This window comes from Perca fluviatilis, chromosome 15, assembly GCF_010015445.1.
Source record: "Perca fluviatilis chromosome 15, GENO_Pfluv_1.0, whole genome shotgun sequence".
Taxonomy (NCBI): Eukaryota; Metazoa; Chordata; class Actinopteri; order Perciformes; family Percidae; genus Perca; species Perca fluviatilis.
This window is the reverse complement of record NC_053126.1, coordinates 6,518,583-6,543,627: the sequence shown is the minus strand read 5'-3', so window position 1 is coordinate 6,543,627 and position 25,045 is coordinate 6,518,583. Positions and strand designations below refer to the sequence as shown.

Genomic DNA, 25,045 nt, shown 5'->3' with positions numbered 1-25,045 from the left:
ACAGTCTGCCAGGAGGCTTCCAGGAAGCAGAAAAAGAGAGAGAGCAACAGAAGAAGAGAGGCAGAAAGAGAGAGGGAGCCAGAGAAAGTGCTAAATAGTGTGTGACTTCTGGTAAGCACTGCCGTTTGATTAGGTTCCACCACCTGTCTGATGTTCTATAGCATGTGCCAGGCATACGCACTGCGGCATAGCTGTCGCCCTCATGATAACAATTGAAGGTGAATCAGTGAGTCACACGCTGTTGGGCTGTTCTGTACGGTGGAGGAGGAGGTGAGAATATGTGGTGTGGAGGTAAGGTAAGGGATTTTAAAGGCTGAAAGCAACTGAAGCCATCAATAACCAGTGTTGGACAAGCAACTTAAACAAATTTACTAGAATGTCATATATTACTCATTTAAAAAGTTACTATTACTTTACTAATTAACTCTAGTCAGCCCAGCCATCACAGGTGCCTTTAAAGAGAAATGTTGGTATATTTCAATCTGGCGTATTCCTTATAAATCAGGTTATTGTGTCAATATGGGTCGTGGTGACTTTGCACTAACCACCTCCGTTTTCGGGTAAACAAGGATTAGCGCAAAACATATCTGGGTAAGCTGTGATGGCCTCCTACATCTTTCAAAATAAATATTTTTTTAGCTTGAATCATTTCAAACGCATGTGTCCGAGCTTGACCGAATGCCATACCTGTCAACATTGGGCTTTGAAAATAAGGGACATTGTCAACATACCCCTTACATTTAGACAAGGGTATACACAGTGAATCCTTAAACACAACTAGGCAATCACATGCTTTAAAATATCAGTGGAGCAAGTATTGGGTTAACTAGGTCCTACATTAAGTAAGTAACTACAATTAGGTGGTTTATGAAAAACTTTACGCTGCTCTTCATTAAGTATGGGTAAGCTGATACTTGCACAAAAGCCTTTTTGGCAGGTACTCCCCCATCCCTCTCACGTTCATCCATCCTTCCTTCTTCTTCTTTTATTGGCAGGTGCCATTTGATTGAATGACTGATTGTCGCATATTACAGCTAATGTTCTACATACTGCCATCTGCTTTACTGGAGGAGAAGGTAGCAAACACATCAAAAAGGTTTTTTAGAAAGGTAAAACAATATAGGAGAATTACGGGAAAATATTTAAACAGTGGGGAAGAAGGGTAAAATTCAGGTGAATCCCAGGAAAAACAGGAGGATTAACAGTGTGCCGAAAGCAAACCTAGAAAGGAGCCACCTGGAGCGGCAATTGTGGCTAACTGCATAGGGATCTACATTTGAGGCAATTTCTAGCTGACCTAATCACCCTGTCATTCATGTGTGAGGCTGATTTACAATGCGGTTATATTGTATTCTTGTATCACAGGGATTATTATGAGGTTGATTACGAGTCATTTCACTTTCACTAAATCTAATGGAAGAGGGAAGAATGGAGGCAGAAAGGCAACTGGGCCGTCCCCAAAGACAGCGTACCTCAGTAAAGTGGTGGTGTTGCAGCAGCCATTGCTGTCCTGGGAAATATGCCAGATTAAAATATACCGACTCCACACCCACCGTTTATGTTATTTTGGTTTAACAAATAGCCAGCCTACGGTTTAGGGGTATTTACTGTCCATAAACAGCTCGCTTAATGTTAGCCCCGGTGACTGCATGCAGCTCTCCAGAAGTCCGCACAATGGGTTAGGGTTAGGGCGCTGCCTGGAAGGAGACGTTGGGGGCTTAAAAAAAAAAAGATAAACGGTTCACTCACACACCCTCCAACTCTAAACAAAACCAGCTGAGTCCTGAATGTGGCTAACGCTAGCGAAGCCAGCAAAGAAGACACAACTTGTAAACAACATATATAATGCTTCAAATTCGACCATTTCCATGCCAAAAAAAACTAGATCTGTTTTCTGTATTTGAATGCAATAATAGCAGGAATTACATGGCTCTTAGTTTGGGTGATAGTAGTGACATACTTTAAAAAAAAAATGTAAATACTTAATTTATAGGGAGTGAAGTGAATGGCAGTGCACTAACAAGTGGTTTCAGTTTTTCAGATTATGTTAGCATTGCAGCAGTAAACACATGCATCAAACAGCTGTGTTTAGGAATAGCCATACTGGGAAAAGGTATTCCTGTAACACATCACTGCTTTTTTCTTCCTACATCCAGAAACACATCCAGTTTATGATTATGAAATCATGTCTCTGCAAATGTATGGATCTGTCAGCTGAACACAGAAAAAGTGGTTCTTTGAGGATGTATATGATCTATATTCAGACATCCTAATTTCACTTGCTGGCACAACTCGATGCTTGTACCAATATGCAGCATTGGCTGACATTCCTCTGAAACAAACCCAGCCTCATTTGTGATATCTAGTGCGGAGCAGAGAAAGCGATGGCTTTGTAACAACCTTTCCGGATACATAGACTCTTTTGCTCTTTTTTTTTCAAGGCATCGTGACACATCCTGGGTTTTCGTTAGAGGTAAACATCCACAGCAACACAAGAGACAGTGACTGAAATGAGCAGCTCAACAAACCGTTACAAATACCAACAAGGGCTCTTGCTTATTCACTTCCCCAGATCAGTGTGTGTAGAGAGAGACAAGTGTGTGTCAGTGGGGGGTGCCTGTGGTCTCTGACACTGCTGGGAACCGTCTGTAGTTTTTGACAAGTGTGTAGCGCGTTTGTGTGTGCGCACGGTTAAGATCCTTCTCATCTCATTTACCCCTGGAATGAGATGAATAACCAACCCCTTCTATTCTCCCACCCCGCCCGCCTCGCTGTTATGAATTGCCAGGCTGATATCTCACTCTCCGGAGGTGCTGGAGGGCAATGGGAGCTGACAACACAATGGCATTGTCTCTGCTGATGTGGAGCCAAAGTCTTATGGGAAACCCCACCAGCCTCTCTGACAGTCTCCGAAAAAGTGGGCAGAGTGCGTCTGGGCTAGTCTTTGGGGTAAATAGTGTCTGTGTGTGAGATTTGAACATTTGTGCGCATTGGAGTGGTGCTACAGAGCAGTGCAGAGTGTCATTGAGGTGAGAGGAGGTTGAGAGGAGAAGGAGGAGAGAGCTGTGCCAACACACTGAGAGGCTACTCAATTATTTAGTGTGAGTGGCTGCGTTCAAAGCCAGCTCCTGCCGATCCGCCACCTTCACAGCTAATCTGCTGCTGCTGTTTTGATCCAGTGGTCTTAAAAAGTACAGAAATATCACTCATGTTCTTATTATTGTTGTCAACAACGATGAGGAAGATGTTAAAAAAAAAAATGATTATACACGATATTTTGCTTTCTCCCCTCTCGCCATTTACGGCTGTGGATATAAAAGATATCGGAGCATTTCTTTGAAAGTCGCCTAAAACTCCACTTGGTTTCCTCTTCTGGCTATTCAGCCATTCATCCCCATGTTCAGACAGTGACCTCCGTCTTGCTGTTGGTGGGTAGTCCCTTGTGCTTGGGGTGCACGTGCGGCGAGTGGCCGTAGCCCAGCGGCTGCGAGAAGAGCTCGGGCAGCGTCTCGATGCTGAACTGCCTCTTGTTGGAGTAGGCCTGGCGCCGGCTGTTCTGCTGATGCAGCGACTGGTGCTGCTGCTGCTGGATGGGGTGGTGCAGCTGCTGCTGCTGGATGGGGTGGTGCAGCTGCTGCTGTTGCTGCTGGATAGGGTGGTGCTGCTGCTGCTGTTGCTGCTGGATAGGGTGGTGGTGCTGCTGCTGCTGTTGCTGCTGGATGGGGTGGTGCTGCTGCCCCTGGAGGACCATGTGGGTGGCCACCGGGTGCTGGATGTGGCTCTTACTGGGGTCCCATGCTTTGAAGGCCGAGCTGGAGGTGAGCGGATGGGTGTTGGTCTTGGAGATCTTAGGCTTGGGGATCTGGGAGGTGTTGATGGTAATCGCAAGCGGCGCATGGATGTCGGGCGGCGGTAGGAAGGGCTTGTCCTTGGGGTGGAAGTTGATTGGCTGGAAAGTGGGAGGGGACTGGCGGTGGGTGTAATCTACCATTGGGTAGCTCTTGTAGTAGTCTCTTGCAGCCGTGTCTGGATGAAGGAAGGGGCAGTAGAGAAGGGAAACAAAGGCAGAGACATAGTTATGTTATAATAATGAAAAGTTAAGACAGTGAGTGATAAAAGCAATATATATACACATATACATATACAGTATATACATATATCCACTTAATTTAACAGCTAACTAGTTTTGTGTGTGTGGCATTAATCACATTGAGACATTCTGACGTTCACATTTAGACAGTAAATTCCTGACCGTGAATTCCGTCAGACAGCAACACCATATCACAACATATACTGTATATGCACGCACAAATTCCAGGCAAATCTGTCAAATCGGTCAGGTAAGCACGTAAGAAATAAGCCGATGAATCCTGCAGGGTGTACAGTAGAGCTGAAGATCTTTGCCCGACCCCAGTGGATTAGGTCGGGTTCGGTCTTAATTTCTATCATTTTACTCGGGCTCTGGCTTGCGCTCTGGCTTGCGCTCTGGCTTGCACGGTAAATGAGCGGTTAGGTGATAGCTACCTTTCGACTAGCGTGAAAACGGATGCTGAGGAGGTGAAATGGAGGCTGGCCTCTGGAGGACTTATTTTATTTCTTTGTTCCAACTTCCAAGTGGCCTATAGCCTACGTTAGTCATGAATAAATGATGTAAAAAAAAAAAAAAAAAATTATAAATGACTCATTCTTGACCAACGGCAAAAGAGCTGTGTGCGTGCGCACATTTCAATAATATCGGGCTGTAAACGGGTTCGGGCTTTTAAAAAGCTGTCAATCAAAATGTACTTGTCGGGCTCGAGCAAAAATTCTGTCGGTCTCGGGCCTCGTCGGGCCTAACTTTTAAGGCCTGATTACAGCTCTAGTGTACAGTACGTGTGTGTCTATGAAGATGTGAGTGTTTGTTCCATATTTATGTATTTGAGCTTTGAACTGTCTACGCACTGACCATAGAGTTAAAAATACCAACAGCATCAGAGTGAAACAAAAAGAGGGAGCGAGAGACTGAGAATCAAGAAAATAGCGGACAAAACAGACAAAACAGGGAAAAAGGGAGATTTGTTGGTAGTAAAAATAGAGTGGGTTTAGCGCGTCGAGTCAGATTAGTGTGAGCTCCCTGAGTGGAACTCGACTCTGGTGTTCAGTCATCAACCCCCCCCACACACACACACACACACACACACTCTGCCCTAAAGACACTAACAACCTTGTTTGCTTAGCCCCGTTTTAATGGTCCTTTTTTTTCCTGGAGAGAAATAAAGAAACATTTTTCTTCATTTTTAATTTTCCTTCATTCTGGTGCCCTTATTGCTCTGTATTAGTCTTCCTCTTAGACTTGGTATCTTTCAATATCTGAACATCTGTCTCTTTCATAACATAAAGGACGCAGCTGCTATCAGCTTGTAATACATGTTTATGACAAAGTACATCTGTGTGTTTTTTTTTTTTTATCTGTTTGTGTGCCTGTGTGTCTAATCTTATCATTATTACACTCCAAACAGGAATATAATAATAAGATTATGTCAATAGTCTGGTCAGAAGATGTATGACCAGTAAAGTTTTATTTGTTGTAATGAATGTCAACGAATGTGGCTGGGTGTTAATGCGCATGTGTGTGAAAAAAAAGTATATATACAGTATATATATTAGGGGTGGGAATCACCAGAGGTCTCACGATACGATATCATCACGATACTTATGTCACGATACGATATTATTGTGATTTTAGACATATTGCAATATTCTGCGATATTTGCAATGTATTACCTTTTTTCCAACTTCAAATTTTTCCCAATTTCAAATTATGTCCCCAAAGGAAAATTTTGTCAACATCGGTTTTATCTAAAAAGATACATTTGCTGCAAAATGGGATTGTCAAGAAGACAGACTGACCAACACATATATAATAAACGATCGATACTTGGTGTCTGTGTATACAGTATTGCCATGAAAAATATGCAACTTCATTATGTGGGGCAACATTTAGCCAATTCTCCAAATTGATACAGTAAAAATGCTTGATTGTGACGCTGTATACAGTCTGGATTGCCCTTAATTGAGCTCAAAGCTCTGAATTAGCTGCCACTAACAACATAGTGAAGTCTCGGTGAGAACAGCAGACTTAGAAACATAAATAGCAATGTCTGGAAAATAATTTAAATCAAATGATTAGTTTAACTTTTTGGAGAACTGGCCTGATAGAGCAACTGACCGATTGTATTTACTGGCCCAACGTACCTTTTTACTAGCCGTGATGACACGGTAAAAAAGTCCCACCCACAGAGCATGGGTCTGACTGACCGGGAGTGAGAGATGCTTTGCTAAAGCCACGGCGCAACACACAACGTTAGAGATCTTTTACGTTATTATGAAAAGTACAGAGTACACAGTTTAGCAGAGGCCTGTTTTCCAACTGTAGCCATTGCTGTCGATTGATTTCTAATAATTTATTCCAGAACATTTTCCTATACAGTATTTGTATTTTCCGAACACCTCGAGGAGTACTCTCACATTCACACGTCAAGAAAACTGTCCGGTGCATTCACAGTCTGGTAATTGCTTATTATTGAACAATCTATTGTGTAACTCCAGGGCACTTCAACAGCAGCTGTTGAGGAAGGAGACAGAGTCACCAGTAATCATTCAGTAAAATTCTCCAAGCTGGTCCAGAGATTTATATACAAGCCTGCTTTTCTCAATGTACCATTGAATGTACCAGTGTACTCCCAACCCTTTCTCACTCCCAACTCTTAAAAAACAGACGCTTGGTCAGTGGCTCTCAGCGTCAGATACCGACGCAAAAATCACCCTTTAACGTGTATGGAACGCACCGGGCAGAGCAGCAGCTCGAACGCAGCACTGCAAGATGACGTAGTATTAAGAGCGGCAATGGTAGCGGGTAGTATGAAAGAGCGAAAATCCGCGTAGGGAGACGCCAAGAGTCCCGACCCAGAGCGTCAAAAAGTGACACCAAGAGCTTTGACCAAGTGCGTCCCAATATGACGCTAAAGGAGACTTTTTGCGTCAATAACAAACGCCAAAAGCACCTGACCAAGCTTCGCTTTTTGACGCGATGGGAGTGTGAATGTGTTGCTACGCCACGGTGTGTCAGTACACTGTGACATCACTGTTGGGTGTGGTTACAGGTGCAGCACCTAACCAAACACAGCAGTGATGCTGATGTGAGTACGCTGCTCTACGGCCAGGTGTTAGGTTACTCTTTAAACTGAGAAGCCCCAACAAGTAGTTAACCCTGCAGACAGTATGTCCTGCAGACTTGTGTGGTCTAAATTATAGAGTGTGGTCTAGACCTACTCTATCTGTTGAGTGCCCTGAGATAACTTCTGTTATGATTTGACACTAAAAATAAAATTGAATTGAATTGTGAGAGACAGAGAAAGAACAATTGAATGAATCACTTTAATTGTTAAAGCGGAGATATTTAAGAGGTATATGTTTTCTTTAGAAAGAAAGAAAGTCTCACAATAGTGATGTCTAAGAATGAGGAGAATAAACAGAGAAACTGCTTTGCTTTCATTTACATTTTGCAAGATATGGAAGAACATGTTGAGGATTAGAGTGCATTTGTGTCTGTGGGTTCCTATATTTACGTGCATTGCGCGTGTGCAACTGTATGTGCGCCAGGCATTGTGCAACAAAGAACACATTTACATAAAGGGAATAAGCTGCTTGATGAGTATGTGTCTCTGCAGTAAAGTGTGTTACATGGTTTTGGCAGCTTTTACCTGCCTGTTCGTCACAATGACGTGAAGACACTCACATTTGACGTCACCAGTACTTGCTACAAATGCTGGTTTGATATGCAGAGTGCTGCACAAGCCCTGGCTTTTAAATGCATGTAGATATGCTTTTGCAGTCTTATTATTTTTCAGTTTTCGTACCAATTATTGATTGTGTCTCTCCTTTTGGTGTAATATACAGCAGCTGAAGCTACAGCAGCAGAATTAGAGAGAGAATTGGTTCAAATCTGGGACGGCACAGACACAATGAATTAAACACACCCTTCTTTTCCCTCAGCAACTGCTGTTGCTGTCCATTTGAGTGTTTCCACACATGTTGCCAGCAGGAGGAATCTGTGACAGTATTGTGTGCCTTCCTCTCCATCTGCCCATTCTTTCTCTCTCTTTTTCACTCTCTCCCTCTTTCTCTCTCTCTCATTTTCCAATCTTTCCATCTGTATTTCATTTATTTCCATAGCAAAGCCTTTGGGCCATAAGTCTAACAAAAAAATTACGCCATTGTAACTGCAGAAGTTGGGCCCTGCAAAGGAGTTCGACAACATACTAGCGCTGGGTTTCATTCAAAAATATTTGATACCAGTACAGATACCAATCTTGTAACTTCGAACAAAAATAAATTACAACATTACACATTACGGTGCAAATCTTTTAATCTATTTTTCAGCTCTAATACGTGAGCCCCGTCTCTGTGCGTAACAGAGTTTTTCCCGCGTGTCTCTACGACGTGTGACGTTAGACAGACAATCGCCAGCATTATTACGTCTTGGTAGAAACTAGCGATGGTCAAATGAAGCTTCGTGAACCATTGTCTTTATTTTCTGACCTCACTAGATGGTGCTCTCTGTTCAAAGAAAAAGGTTAATGGAATGGCAATTCAGTGCTCAGAAAAAAAGAGAAAATGCTTCACGAAGCTTCATTTGGCCATCACTAGTAGAAACAGGCTGCGTCGCTTAATGAGATTTGCTCCTTGGGTATTGCAATTTGTTATTGGATAATGAGGCATTTTCCGATGCTCGATACTAAGGAGGCAATTCGGTCGGTGCCTAAAAAGAATTCTGTTCGGTACCGTGTCCTCCAACTCTGTTAGGGGTTCTATTTCGAAATAATGAGTGGGGCTAGCCTCGAAATCTAGACGCACCCTAGCCGCAGCAAATGGAATTTGCAGCCAGGGTCGTCTAGCAACTCTCCGTTGGCTTGCGAGCTGGAAAAACCAAACTCTAGTCAGGCCAATCACATCGTGTATAGAGTCGGTGGGCGGGCTTAACATAAGGACGGCAGAGTTGCGAAGGTTCCGCGTTAATTCCCTGCTACTTGAAAACAAAGAAGATGGCTGCTGCTAGAACAGCGGTCTTTGGAATCGGCTTTGGCCGCGACTCTGGAAGACTTGGAGTTAAGCACTGAAGTCATTCTTAAAAAAGGAAGATGTGTTCGGAGTTTTGCCGACTGGATACGGCAAAAGTTGAATCTATCAACTAGCGTTGCTCTGGTTGGCTATGAGTGCAGAGGGAATTTGAAAGACAACCGTTTATCCCGCCCCTCGGATTGAGCCCTGCCAATGGGGAGTTCCCAGACCCAACATCTGGATGTGGGTCTGGCTTGTCAGGCTAGAGTGGGGCAGTTTGGCAGCCACAACTTCACAATAACTTTCCTTAACTTTTTATGAACTTTCAAGGTGATTTTTGTCTTTTTCTGACTTTACTAAGTAATTGTTGATGCTGTCCGCTTTAAATACAGTACATACTGTATGTTATATAAATGATATCTGCATCCTAAACCTCTTAAACTCTCTACTTTGCTTTCATATTTTTTCTTTTTCCACTTTTTCCATGACTATAACTGCTTGTTCAACACTTCATTGTCTTACACAGATTGTGACATCCCCCCAGATGCCATGCTCTTATAGCTGCAGCTCTACCTCAAATAGAAATCTTTTATGCCCTTTGCACCACCTTATGCACATTTCAATTTAATTCAGACTGACATATTTGGCACTTAACTTTGGGATCTCCTTTCCACCTCATAAAAATACGAGTGATCTTTTTTTCAGTAACCTCATATGTTTCTTCTCATCATTGCTTGTAAAAGGAACCATGTCCTGAAGCAATACATTAAAAAAATGTTTTTAACCAGTAGAGTTCCTCCAACTTCAAAGCTGTCTTTTGGGGAATTTGAGATCACTCCAGTTCATGTAGTGATAAAAAAGATCCCAAAATGTATTTCACCCATTATGTGACCTGAAGTGCACACTAAATGCTAAATGCAGCAAACGCACTGCAAAAATATCTAATAATTTAATCTTGTAGTGAGTCTAAGTTTATTTTTATTTTTTAGAAAAACAAATGACAAACAATGTACTGTGTTTGTTTACGTAACTCTTAAAATTAATTAAAAATGGCTCCAATATTTAAAAAAAGATCTATCAAAAATATTTATTTCAAACACAGCTCAGGCTGTTGGATTATTAGACTTTAATTAAAGACTTCAGGCAGTCTTCGCCCAGAACGTGGCGTCTTTCACACCCTCTTCGAGAATATCCCTCCACCTTCTGTCTTTTCTCTTTCCTGGGGACCTGACACTCACCTGGATGGATATCTACGGGTCACACATAAAGTCTTTGGTAATATTAATAACTCAAGACCAACCCAGAGCATCTAAATGTTAACATGTAAGTTTATCTCTTTCTGCTTCTCGCTTCATTCTGTCTCCGTCCTCTAACTCTATAACCTTTCACATCTTTATCCAACATTTTCTCAGCCAGTCCACCTATCCTCCTTTAATTAAGATATATCAGAGCCACTTGAGCCAAAGTCCTGCTGCTTCACCTGGCACAGGTTTGCTGTCAGAGAGTCCCGAACCTCTCTGACCTGTTATGAACCTTCTGCTTTTCTATCATTTCCCCCTTTTGTGCTTACTGCTTCCTTTTCTCAAGTTTCATCTCTGGTGTCTTTTCTTCAACGAGAGAGTTTAGAAAAACAATCGTGTGCCGTTAACAGCTGCAAGAAGTCGCAATGTGTTTATAAAGATTTCAAAGCAGCTTGGTCCAGACCCCTGCTGTTTCAGCTGGCAAATGGTCAGCTATCCCACCCAGACTGGTGTGTGTCCTAGCCATGACTTTGTCCACACAGCCAGGATCTCTGGACCGTTGCCTTGTTTATTGCCCAGTGAGAGAACTGATAAGCATGTGTGAAAAGATGATTGGACCATGTGTTCATTTATGTATCTTTCTTTGCATAACAGGTAATAGGACACAAATAGTACAAATAAAGATAGTAGTATATCAAACACAATTGGACAAAATCAATGCTTTGTAAACATCTGCAATATTAGTGCACTAACCATACTTAAAAAGTGTTTAGTTTCCTTGATAGAGACCTGTTACGTTATGATAGAATTTTGTATTTTTAGCTCTCTTTACCACAGAGAAATCTGTGTTTGACTGATTTGATTGATGCTTATTTCTAGTCTTTGTCAGAGATGCCAAATCAACTCATTAAATTATTGTTTTTTATTTTTACTTAAAGTAATTACAGAAGACGTAGCAGCGCTTATTTCAGCCCTCACTAGTGTCTGATCTTCCGCTCAGACTGCTCCAACAAACTCAAAGATAGGGCAGAGTGTATGTAGCCTGAGAGGCAAAATTGAATGAGGGCAAAATAATCCACATTTTTCTATTTGATATTTTTTTCCTGCCATTGTCATTATTTGTAGTGTGTCGTGTGCCAACTTCTATGTTGCCTATGCACCTGGGTGTGTGCACAAATACAGATAGACAGAGAGAATAAAAGTTGAGAGTGTTTCACAGTGTCTGCATGATGATCAATGTGTGGAAATGCTGGATGAGTGTGCGTGTTGTTATACATGTGTTGTGTTAGCTGTTAGGAGCATCATTAAGAGCATGTGGACACACAGTGCCAGAGGATCAGTGGCAGAAAGCACGACGCACCTAAACTGTACAGGAACCGAAGAACAAATACAGAGAAGTGTGTGTGTGTGTGTGTGTGTGTGTGTGTGTGTGTGTGTGTGTGTGTGTGTTAGAGAGAGACACAGTAGATACCAAACAGAAAGGCACAAAGAGGAGCAGTTCATCGTCTGTGTGACATCAAACAGAGACAGAACTGAACACCTCGACGTCGAGAGAGAGGTGAGAAAGAGAAAGAAGCACTGCTCCTCAATGTGTGAGGGATTTGTTATTTTGAGGTAGTTTTTTTTTGTGAAATGTGGCTGACTTCTCACACTCATCACTGAGTGGTTGGGGGTTGAGGGGGGTTGCTGCTGCTTCTGTTACTCACTGACTGAGCAGAATAGTGAGATGGGATGTTCTCTTTCCTGCTCTCCTTGTCTTCACTCACTTTCCACACTCACTTTGCTGGCCTTTCCCTTCTTGCTGTCTTATCTGATTAGACGGTACAAAATTGTTGTGAACAAGAAAGAAAAAGATTTTGATGAAGAGAAAAAGATAGAGATACATTCTGTTGAATAAAGACAGTGAACAGCCTGCTGAACCAAAACAACTCACGTAAGTAAGTTCTGTCTAACCTTTCCTGTTTAAAAGGTGACACATCATATCTTTGCTGTCGTGCACAAATCTCATATCTCCATATTTAGGTCCTAAATCTGTAGGTTTTACAAATAGGTATTTTCATCTGAGGTACATAGCTCAATTAAATGTTTTCAAGCCTTTTTTTTATTTCCCTGAAACGCAATGGTTTTGGATAGACAAGGTTTTTTTCCCGACGGCGACATTGTGAACAGTTAACTCATGCTTTAGGCTTGTAAAACAAGCAGCATATGATTAGCTAACTATGCTATTACATATGTTAGCTTGCAGGTGCATTGTTAGAAAAAAAGGCCCTGTTGACAACTACAGTTAGCTCACCCACTGTGCTATTGCTTTTGTTTACCACGGTCTGAAATCAAGAATCAATTGTTTAAAAAACGATTAGTTAATCTGCCACCGTTATGATTGTAAACTGAGTTATTTGCCGTACGAGAATGGAAAATCTTGACAAACATTACATAAGTAGCTAAAAGGGGGCTGTGCTCAACAAACAGTCCTTAGAAGCTTTCGATGTCTAATGCTCTTCAGTTTGTGATACTGTCTGATGTCTGATACTCTTCAGATATGATGGGCAGAACATGTCTATGTTTCTATTTGCATATTGTGTCAATGAATAACACATGTACGTGTGTCAAACTGTCGTTCCTCATCATCGTCACCACGTCCTTATCTGTCTGATCAGATGATAGATGGTATGGGTGTGTGTGCCTGTGTACATGTTTACGCTTATGACCATTATATGCACCTGTGCAGTAGAAAGAAGTATGCCTGTGTGTGTGTGTGTGTGTGGTGGGAAGGACATGTTTATGATGTGCATGTTTATGTATGCATGCTCTTAGTGAGTGTGAGTGTGTTTCTGAGAGAGAGAGAGAGAGAGAGAGAGAGAGAGAGAGAGAGGCCAGAGGGCAAGCTTAAGGGTTGAAACAGCTGCTGTCCAGACTACTGTCACTCAACACCCACTAATGCCTAACTAATGCTGTGTGTGTGCTTCAGAATTCAAATTCAAAGAGGGCTTAATTGGCAAGAAGTTTCAATAACAATGTTGCCAAAGCATCAAAATACAATTTGTCCAAATATTCGGACAGAACACTATCCTCTCTATTAAATTGTGAACCAGTTGAGTTACCAGTCCTGCACAAGTTACAGTATGTTATCATCAGCAGTGAATTTAAGCCATCATCATATCTATTTTTTTCTACAGCTGATTCACAGCTACTATTAACAGAAAGGCAAGCTGTCAATAACTGTCAGCCTCACAGTATAGGCAGATGACTAACTCGTCTATAACAAACAACAACTGTGTTTTTTTCCTTGGTTGTAAGGCAACAATGATCCTAATGTCTGCTTTGTTCAATACAAGACTTCCCCAGTTCCGTAAAGCATTATAAACCAGCATAGAGTATTGACTCAGTTAGAAGTAAACTGCATTAAAAAATATACCTACATATTGTCATGTATAAACATACATGTCACACAGTACATTTTGTTGATTGAAGTCTATTGGTTTATGTAGTCCATTGGTTTAGATGCAGCTGTTGTGTTTTAAATCCACATCTAGCTGCTAATTCCCTGATCAACAGTGACAGCTTTATGATGAGCCTTGTGCTATTCATTTCACAGAGGACAGCTTTGGTAATGGCATTTATGCTATACATCACTCTAGTTTGTGCCTGTAACGGTCAGTTTTGTGTTGCAGGTTTACGCATCATGGTGGTGGCTTAATTGAATTTAATGTTTTTAATTATGGGATCCCACTAACATATGGACCAAACAAATTGAGATTATTGAAATCAGGGTGTGGAGTTGTCTTGAGTGGCCTAACACAGTCATAATATTTGGCTGCTGTGAGTATAATGTGGAGAACAGCACTCAAACATGAGTCATGAGTCAGCATAGTTGGATGAGAGTCAGACTCATAAATAAAATCCTTATCCTAATTAGTGCTTGCTCTCCCTTAACCACTTTCCCACTCAGTGTGTGTATTAAAATGGGGAATATTTTGTATTTTTCATCATCACTGACCTCTGTACATTAAGCCTGTGCTCTGTTTCCATCTTGTTATGTAGTAAGTGCTATGCAAACGTGAATAGACGTGGCTGTGAAGGGGTCTGTCTCCATTTAGTCCGTGTGTGTGTGTGTGTGTGTGTGTGTGTGTGTGTGTGTGTGTGTGTGTGTGTGTGTGTGTGTGTGTGTGTGTGTGTGTGTGTAATCCTACTCACCCACGGCCTTGAGCGAGGTGTACTTGTTGAAGCCTATTCCCAGGTTGTTGTGAGGGTGAGACAAGGCCATGGCTGGACCCAGGGGAGACAAGGCTGCGTTGTTCAAATGGTTATGATCTGCGAGAGAGAATGTTTCTATTTAAATGATGTGCACATAACAAAAATACATTTCTGAAGTGTCAGCCAAAGGAAATACAAATGAGTATACCGTATGTTTCCATCAACTAGTGTTGTGAGGATATTCTCAAGAGGGAGTACCAATATCACACAATTAACTCTGGTACATCATGGCCTTTTAGGACTGATTCCGACTTAAGATGACATTCAGACTCATTCTTTTTTTCTTTAAACGCAGTGTTTTATACACACAGTATCCCGAATGTGACGTACAAAGCTACTTAAACTCTTTTTGGGAGAATGGATGTAATGATTAGCTGAGGCTGGATAACCATTTGCTTTTCCATCAGCCCTCATTACATACAGTACTAGGGCTGCATGATATGACCTAAAATCAAAATCACGATTAATTGCACATTTTACCTCGAAAACAATAAATAAACGATAATTCAAATTTTTTGTGATTCGAGGACGGACACTGTGTTTTTTTTATTTCTTTGTAAAAAATCAAAAAAAAAACAATGTATTTTGCATGATAAAAATTTAAATAGGCTATACAATCTATTTCCTAACTGCTAATTAACTTGTTAGTTCTGACTTTGAAGCAGCAAGTTGCGTTTTAAGCTCCTCTTGTTTCTGCTTGTGGAGAGCCACGTGACACATGAAACTACATTGATGAGGACCGGTGAGTTAACCCGGCCGTCCGAGAGTACACCAGGCAGACACACAGCTGACAACCTGCAGGTGGAGGCGCTGGAGACTGTGTCAGTCCAGCAAGCAGTTTCAGTAAAGTGGCTGCATGTGTCCGACAATGCACAGAGAACAGCAACACCGGTACAAGCCTACAGCTATCCGCGGACACGGAGTGCGGAAAGTGTGTCAGAGCCTCCAGGACGGGTGAACTGAGACTCATCTCAACATTTAATTTCATTGTGCTTTCTTTTGGAAGGCTGGCTGCCAAAAATTGCCACTTACTAGCTAATTAATTAGCCTGCTAATCAGCAAACAGAAGGTAGTGGCTGGTGTCTGGTGTATGCGCCAGTGTTTGTGTGTGAGCGTGTCGGCCCGCCCCCGCATTTGGCTGGCGAGTGTAAATTTCGGACCCTGCACACGCGGTAGAAAGTAGGACTATCAACAGAAATAAATTAACGAAATTATCGTCATGGGAAAAATACGTCGATAACAGCTTCAGAATTTCAATGTCGATACATTTTCGATTAATTGCCCTATTACATACACAATGTTACTGCCTAAAATATATTTATAAAGCCTTTATATGTGTAGATTGCCCAGGACAGAGACTTAATACACACATTTATAAACCTATAATGTAAACACATATGCACATATGTCTCCTGACATTCTTTGAGTCTCAGAGTTTGATTTTGTAAAAACTTTGCACTATTACATTGTTGCACAAAACAAGAAGTGTGAGGTAGTCCATCATGACTTAAATTGACTCATCCTTAATATTAGTGTTATATATTTTTATGTGATTGATTTAATTCTTATTTATGTTTATTAAGGGGAATTTGTTCACTTAGCAGAATCCCCATTGCTCAGATTCTTTGAGAGCTTCCTTTAAAGCAGAGCCTTTTTACATCAAAGACATGGAACCATATGCTGTAAGTGGTCAATTCCTCGACATAAGCGTCTCTGACTGATTTATTTTTTGTGGCAAAGCTGAATGTCGAGTTATCCAAATGATTTATGCCATTATTTGTATGCTTTGCTGCACTATGGCTCTGGATTTGATCATCTGTTAATATCCTGGTAATTCTGCTATTGATCATGCAAACCCCTTGTGTTTGTATATGACTCTTGTAATGTATTGACAATTTGATGAGCGATACTGAGGAAGCTGGGTGTAAAAAGTTGTTTGCTTTCAGCAATGATGTGACCTGCACTGCGATAACACCCAGCTCCAGTTTTACAGGTAGATTAGATTAAACTCTCCATGCAAGAAGGAGGGTGCTGTTTGTTTTTACAAATGGAGCTTAAAGCTGCACTAATCCATATTTTATGTTAAAAATGTTTTAAATTACAATGTGTAATGTGAAAGGTGTTGATTGCAGTGATGAATCCACAGATAATTATCACCCGGCTTTGAAGTTCACGTCAGCTAAGGAGCTTTTTTGCTGCCTTTCAGCTCATTGTTTTGGTTTTAAAACTTTAATTTTCAGTCTCACTGCTCTCATCAACCTTGTTTCTAGCAGCAAAATGCTCTAAAACCCCCACTGTATGACACCTGCTGGGCACCATACAACAGACAGACAAAGTTGGCAACTAGCTGATGAACATAGTGGATTATTTAGTAGCTAAAGTAGCCCATTGTTTTTATCAGGAGTTGGTGGAGACCAAAACAGAGATAAGAGGAGAGTGAATATTGGCCAACTGTGGCTACAAAAATGGCTACAGTCCAAGTCTAAAACTTCAACTGATTCTCACAGGGATAGAAGCACACACACACACACACACACACACACACAGACACAAACTTGACACCCGCGTCCACCAACCCCATGATGACTGAGGCGCATCAGTGGGAATGAAGCAACGGGGAAATAGGACAGCGAGGCGGAGAGAGTGGCAGGGGAGAAACCCAGAGAGCAAGGGATGCAACACCAGCACTGAGTGATTGAATTAGAAATAGATCTTCACTTCCCCATGTAATTGATATGCAGTGATGACACGCTGTGTGTGGTGCCAAATGCAGGGAGGCACAACTGTGTGTTGTAATTTTATGCGTGTGTTGCTGCATATGTGTGTGTATAAAAGGTGGGTTGTTATTGTCTTATGTGAACCGCTGGAGGGGCTGTACTCAAAATACTTAAAAAAAAAATCTCCCTCACTGTGTGGAGGGATTGTCTCCACACAGCTCTCACACACCGGTCTCCATTGAAATACCTACATTTTTGCACGGTCACATGCACTTACCGATACATGCAGGTGCCCAGACTGGCTACTAAAACAAAGAACAGAGAAGCTCTGATTAAAACACACAGAGGAAATGTGGCTTTATTCTCTGCTCAGGATGCCATTAATCCGCTATATCTTTACATAGCAAATATTTGTTTACTGCTATATTAATGTGCTTAATGTCAAGGACAGCCCCTTTATAGGTGCATCACCATCAATCAAATAAACAAACGAAAACAATACACCATTTAAGCCTTATAAAGTAGTTTTTTGGGATATTTTGAGTGATGACTTAATAACAACATTTGAAACAATAGTGTTTGCTCTTTAAGTGTCCTACATTCATCTCAAGCGTTCTTCTAGTGAGCCAACAACTGTGGAAATAATGAGACGGACAGAGAGAGAGAGAGAGAGAGAGAGAGAGAGAGAGAGAGAGAGATGGAGAGAGATGGAGAGCGATGGAGTGAGGAACAGAAAGATAGAGAGAGAGTTGAAGGCAGCGATAGACGGGGAAAACAAATCAACTAATTGATGGAAAGATCCCTGGCCGGTCTCCAGTTTGACCACAGGGCTGTTCCTGACCACGAGAGAGAGAGAGAGAGAGAGAGAGAGAGAGAGAGAGAGAGAGAGAGAGAGAGAGAGAGAGAGAGAGAGAGAGAGGCATGCTACTAAATGACATGCTAATATGGCATGGGGTGGGATAAGGAGAAGTGGCTATGGAAGAGCTGGTGTGGGTCATTTGTTAGTTTTGTACAGATGGAAACTGCTGAATGTCTCAAACAGTTTCCCAGTTCCTCTATTTTAAAAGTTTTAAAAGTGATATGAACATGACTAAGAGTGAAAAGTGAAAAGGCCATTTCTCCATTAAAGATACAAAAGGGTATAAGAGTTCAGTAAAAAAAACTGGTGTGCCCATTAGGTCTGGAAAAGAAGAATCCACTCATTGTTCTAACACAAAACATTATTCCTCTCACACACAAAACACAACAAATATCACACAGAAATACCATTATACATAACTGTCACTTGAGGAGTGTTACTTATTAATAAGCAACACTCTGACTAATTAATCTTATTAAAATTAGGGAAATATAATGTCTTTAGGGTTAATGTTATGGTTCAGTTTTGGAAACAAAAACTTTGCTTTTTAACTAAATCTGCATTAATTGATTTTTGGCAACTTGGGTGTAGCAAAATTAGCAGCAAACAACATATATATTGATAGCGTGCTGATATCTGGAAATGATGATGAAGACTTGATGAAGAATCAATGACGAGTCTGATGATTTAGATTAAATGCAGCTTTATTCAATATTGAACGAGGGAGACAACCATTTGTACACACACAAGATGCATGTACCCATAGTGTTTCTTCAAACCTCAGAGGAAGTCCGTCTATATACTCTCTGGAACTTACACATTCCAATCTATCTATTTCTGTGGGACCGTGTTACCTTCAAACTAATCCTTATATGGAAGATACTTCTAATAGATTCACACATTCCAGTCTAGTTATTTATGTGGGACAATGTTACCTCAAAACTAATACTACTTACTAAACCTTAGAATAGATGAAATACCTTTGAACACCTGCCTGCTGAACTATCGAACCTATCATATATATATATATATAGTATTTTACTTATTAAGTTGATATGACTAAGGTGTTTGCAAACAGTGGCATTCATTTGGAGTCATGTTTTTTTCCACTTAATGAATATAATTCCAATTATCTTCTTTTAGCTCCGTTTTTGTTCTCCACCAGCTCCTCAGGCAAATATCTGGCTCTGAAGCTGCTGAATGCTTTGTTATGTGTTTACCAGCTAGTTTCTAACTGTGTCTGTCTGCTGCCTGCTGCTGCCAGAAACGACACTAATGACACTACTAAGTGGTAGTGAACCAAAACAGTTAAGTAGTGGGCCTGAAAATGTAAATAATGAGCTTATTTATCGGTAAGGTTGTCCCTACAAGCGACACCACAAGAAATAATGCATTGTTACTATGAAAATATCGATAACTTCAACTTTAATGTTGGGGGAATGAACATGAAAACATCACTCAAGGCTGTCAAATATTTTTCTGCACATGATTTGGGAACTGAACATGGGATACCAAAGTGTCATCTTTTTGCAACTGAATTGAATTTCTGTATAGTATATATTTTCATTTGAAGATATCATGATGATTTTATGAGATGTCAGGTCACCAGCCTGTTTTTATGTGTAATTCAGGAGGGATCCCACTTAAGTCACTTTGCTACTATTTATGCGATCATATTGTAAGAGCAAGAAAGAGAGAGAGAGAGAGCAGATCGAAAGGGACTATATTCTTCTCTGTAGTTTGTATTCTTGAATAAATTCCCTCTGAATGTCCTACATTTTCTCTGCGTGTATGTGTGTGTGTGTGTGTGTGTGTGTGTGTGCACTTTCTTTGATGTACTATAGTATGGAGGCCTCAGAGGAGAAGCACTCATAAGAATTCAAATTTATGTTTATTAAAGAGAAGCAGAGAAGGAAATGAGGACTTACAGTATATGGAATTAATTCACACGTTTGTGAGAATAGGGAATGTTTTAGTGCATATTATTGAAGGTATTGTGGGACCTGCGCTGCTTGTACGTCCACTACTTCTGTGTGAGCAGCAGCATGTATACTTTGTTTTGCATGTGCATGCTTTCCTACCAGCATGCATTTGTTTTTGTTTGCATGTGTGTGCTCGCAAGCATACTGTGTGTGTGTGTGTGTGTGTGTGTGTGTGTGTGTGTGTGTGTGTGTGTGTGTGTGTGTGTGTGTGTGTGTGTGTGTGTGTGTAGGCAGGCAGCAGCAGAGCACCGCTGGGTGATGGCCTAATTCAGCAGGGCTCAACATCAAAGAGGCAGGCTGCTGTAAGAGCTTCAGCTATCCTTACTCTGACATGAGTACTGTCACACACACAGAGAGAGCGAAATGGACGGAAAGAAGAAGAGAGGAAAATAGATGCAAAGAAGAGAGAGTGACATGGGGAGAAAGAGAGGAGACTCCCGTGTTATTTAATGCATTGTGCACAAAACTAGCAGGGAGGGAGTTTGAGTCCTGCTAGCCATGCAGGCTAAAATGTGTGCACTTCTGGACCTGTAGGGCATACTAGATGAACAGCCAAGTTGCGTATATGTCACATCATTGCATTTCAAGTGTATGAGAAAAGGGGGGGGGGCAGGACAGGTCAGAGGACGCCATGAATAAGAACTTGACTTCATAAAACATGTTGGAAAATTGTCTTTTGATTGTACTAAGGATAGCACATTTTCTATATGATTATGTAACAAATCTAAAGATATATCTTGTTTGTTTATTTAGTACAAAAAACTGTAAGTGTAAAAAATTACAATTTCTGATTTTACAGGGAGTTATGTGCTGAAATATTTATTAATATTTCATTTATTGATAAGATTAAAGATTCATAAGTTCATATTTAGCGTTCAGTCATAAGAGTGATATTGATCTTCTCTATTATAAACTATTCCTATTCCTTTAAAGGGGAACTATGCAGCTTTTTTAGCTTAACTTACCTTAACTGAACAGCTTCGGAGTCATTGGAATGGTTATATGACTTTTTTCGGGTTGAATGGTGGTCGTCTCGCTCCCCCCCCCTAGCGCCTGTGAGCGGAAAATCCACCCTTGCAACTTTCGGACGGCGAGCCGCTGGTCTCAGCGTCAGGAAGTACCGCGTGATAACAGGTCTCTCGATGTAACAAATTACTTCACGGCACTGCACACATACGCCCATTCAGGAACCGGCTAACAATGTAGCGATGGAGTTTTTCACACTATCGTCATGACTGAGCCGGCAAAAAAGAAGCAGAAAGCTAGGAAAGCATTGTCGGAGGAACAGAGGAAGAGGAAACGGCAGACTGACAGAGAGAGGAGTCAGACACGAGTAAACATAGGAGCTGCCAAATATCTATTCCGAAAGCTGTAGGAGGCGCTTTATAGAGAAACCTGCGAACAAAAAGCGAAAAGTGCATAGCGCCACTTTAAATAATGTCGTTTTCTCCGGTAGCTCAACATGTACATGACATGCTATTCCTGAACAACTTGCTCACAGCAGATGGGTGCATGATTGCACACCTTAAATAATTCCACTTTCCAGGGTTAACACATAGTATTTTGGAAAAGGATGTCTGTTATGTTGGGCTATGGGCAGCATCAATCTACAGCACAATGCTTTAGAAGCTTTAACTGCGTCAAATACACATTTCCATTTCTCTGCCAGCCTAGCAACTTAAGTCAGCGTGTGACTATTTCACAAAACTGATGAAGGCACTGACATCAATAGTAATACAGCTTACTATGTTCTTGGGATTTTATAATATATATATTATATATATATATATATATATATATATATATATATATATATATATATATATATATATATATATATATATATATACAGTACAGGCCAAAAGTTTTTTATTAATAAGGGAAAAAAATTCCACTAATTAACCCTGACAAAGCACAACTGTGAAGTGAAAACCATTTCAGGTGACTACCTCATGAAGCTCATTGAGAGAACACCAAGGGTTTGCAGAGTTATCAAAAAAAGCAAAGGGTGGCTACTTTGAAGAATCTAAAATATAAGACATGTTTTCAGTTATTTCACACTTTTTTGTTAAGTACATAATTCCATATGCGTTCATTCATAGTTTTGATGCCTTCAGTGAGAATCTACAATGTAAATAGTCATGAAAATAAAGAAACACATTGAATGAGAAGGTGTGTCCAAACTTTTGGCCTGTACTGTATATATATATATATATATAATCTTTATTTGATTTTTTTACATATAACTAAACATATTTTGTTTAATCGTGGCTCCTTACAATCATAGATATAAAAGGAAATAGCAACAGTCATACTAAAGAAAACAATAACAAAAGAGTCATGGCTACAGGTGTCCGCCATCAAATAAGTACAAATCCATTATCTTGAAATTCATACAACAGTTCAGGTCATAAACTATTTCCACTGCCATAAATCATCTATTCCCTCACTCTTAACTGGTAAGTATTTGTTTCCATAGTGAAAATCGCTTCTATAATTTCTAACCATTGTTTTATAGTAGGGGGTTCAGTCTTGTGACAGTTTCTTGTAATTGCTTTTTTGCGGAGTTTTTTAATATGTAATAATTTTATTTGTCACTATTTTATTATTAAGATGCTACAAAATGTAAAGAAAATGAAACCTTAACCAGAAACATGTTAGGTAACTTTGCATGTTAACGCTTTGAGTGAGTGGCACGTGTGTGACATATGGGCCTCCCTCATTAAATTCTTTCTCAGTGTGCTAGAAAAAAAATACACGCAAACATTTGTTTGAAGTGTTGTGTGGTATATCGTGCTGTGGTCCCTCTAAATCACGCACACAACACATCCATAGAGTATGAGCAGATGCTACTTAGCTGAGCTCTGTTCTTGTCCTCTCCCTTCCTTCCTCCTGTTGTCTCTTCATGTGTCTTTTTTATCTCTCTCTCTCTGTATCACCTAGTTTTTCTCTGTTACATGTCCTGTCATATGCCTCTTCCTGCTCATGTAACTGTCTTTTCCTCTTCCCCTCTCTCCATCCTCCTTCCTTTCTCACTCACTCGCCTGCTTCTTCCTGTAACTGCAGGCCATCTGTTGTCTTGACAATGAAGCAATGTGTGGGGAGCACCCATCCACATTTAATTTTTTAAATCCTCTACCTCAACTTTTATCATAGTGGATAGACGTGCAGGTGAGCATGAAAAGTGTTGTTTTTGAATCTGTGGTGTGCGTTCACTGCATTTCACAGAAATCACTGAAGACACCGGAGTTTTATTGTTTCTGGATTACATTTACAGTAACATGCAGTGATGTAATTAAATGTGCCTTGTTGGCTGTCTTGGCAAGTGGCAAAACTGCTTGAATTTTTAACTTTGCATTGACAACTGGCACATAAAGAGAGTGATGAAATGACTAGGAGATGTTGCACACATTGCCTGCCCACTTATTCCATGCTTCTCGCCTACTTCCTTTCTTTAGTCTCGCTCGTCTGTGTGTGTTAAATGGAGTAAGTGGAGTCATTTCAGTACACTGATTCCAATGAGGTAGTCTCTCTGTCATCCCTCCCTTCTTCTTCCCTCTCACACACTCCATTTGCAGGGTAAACAAGGGCTCATCCCAGGATAACACCATTATTTTCTGCCTTCAGCCCACACATTGGATGCATTGAACTTTGACCGTCTGTCTGGTCAGCACTTTACGTAATTCAGTGGCCCACTATACACCTACACACACAGAAACACACAGGGACTGACTTAATATAAGTCACGTAAAACTACTAAAACAAGAACGTAACGTGACTTTACAGACATCATTGTGTCACTGAATAAGGTCCGTAAAACTTGGTTGATTTCATAAAGTGAGTTATGTTATATTTAGGCTATATCCTTGACGTTCCACTTCCGGGATTGCCCCTGGTGCCGCAGGAAATTCCGCCGGATGCATGTATTTTCCATTTCCTTCCGCTTTCTTTGTATTGTCATTTTAAACTCCGGTGGATTTATGAGCACTATGGTTAACTGCATCCAGACAGCTAGCTAGACTATCTGTCCAATCTGCATTTTCTCTCACATGACTATTTTACAGCGGCTCTGTGCGGCGCTTAGCGCCGCCCAAGACGATTGTGATTGGTTTAAAGAAATGCCATTGAACCAGAGCACGTTTTCTTCCATCCCGGAATGCTATGTGGAGTAGCCAGACCCTCCTCCGCTCCGCAGTGTGTGGACAGTCTGGCAAAGCGAGACTATGTTATGTTATGGTTTCACATGGGACACGAACCCCGGTCTCTTTTATTTATCAGAACTTTAATATATTTTGATGTTCCTCTGTTCTGTTGTGATAATAAAACAAACAAGTTTATTTTTAAACTGCATTATCATATTATTTTAGTGAGGACTCATAAATAACTACAAATAACTAACAAATGTTAGGGAAATCTGTTTATATTTTGTTATGTGTTTCTGGATTTTCTTTTAAATATACACTACCGGTCAAAAGTTTTAGAACACCCCAATTTGTTTAGTATTTTATTGAAATTTTAGCAGTTCAAGTCCAATGAATAGCTTGAAATGGTACAAAGGTAAGTGGTGAACTGCCTGAGGTTAAAGAAAAAGTAAGGTTACCCAAAACTGAAAAATAATGTACATTTCAGAATTTTACAAAAAGGCCTTTTTCAGGGAACAAGAAATGGGTAAACAACGTAAAGCTGTTCTGCAGCAATGGAGGTTGATCAAGCCTTGAAAGTTGGTGCTACCAATTCCCACAGGTGTTCCTAAAGTATTCCAAAGTATTGTTGGAACACACTGTGGTACCGTACCCTCGTGAGCATTATTTGAACAGTATTGTACTGCAGAAAGTAGTGTGTTGCTATAAAAATGGCGGGAAAAAGGCAATTAACAATGGAAGAGAGACAGAC

General features: G+C 40.7%; 1 protein-coding gene across 2 annotated transcripts in view; it reads right to left on the bottom strand.

Annotated features, from left to right (window-relative positions):
* Nucleotides 1-2,891: 2,891 nt before the first annotated feature.
* The window catches only part of LOC120574685 (protein shisa-9), a 109,315-nt gene continuing 87,161 nt past the window's right edge, over nt 2,892-25,045 (bottom strand). For both annotated transcript variants that reach the window (XM_039825035.1, XM_039825036.1), the window contains 2 exons: nt 14,535-14,651; nt 2,892-4,026 (listed from right to left, as the gene is read on the bottom strand). In XM_039825035.1, the coding sequence (XP_039680969.1) occupies nt 3,401-4,026; nt 14,535-14,651 (743 nt within the window). In that variant the 3' untranslated portion in view covers nt 2,892-3,400. The remainder of the gene's footprint in view (nt 4,027-14,534; nt 14,652-25,045) is intronic.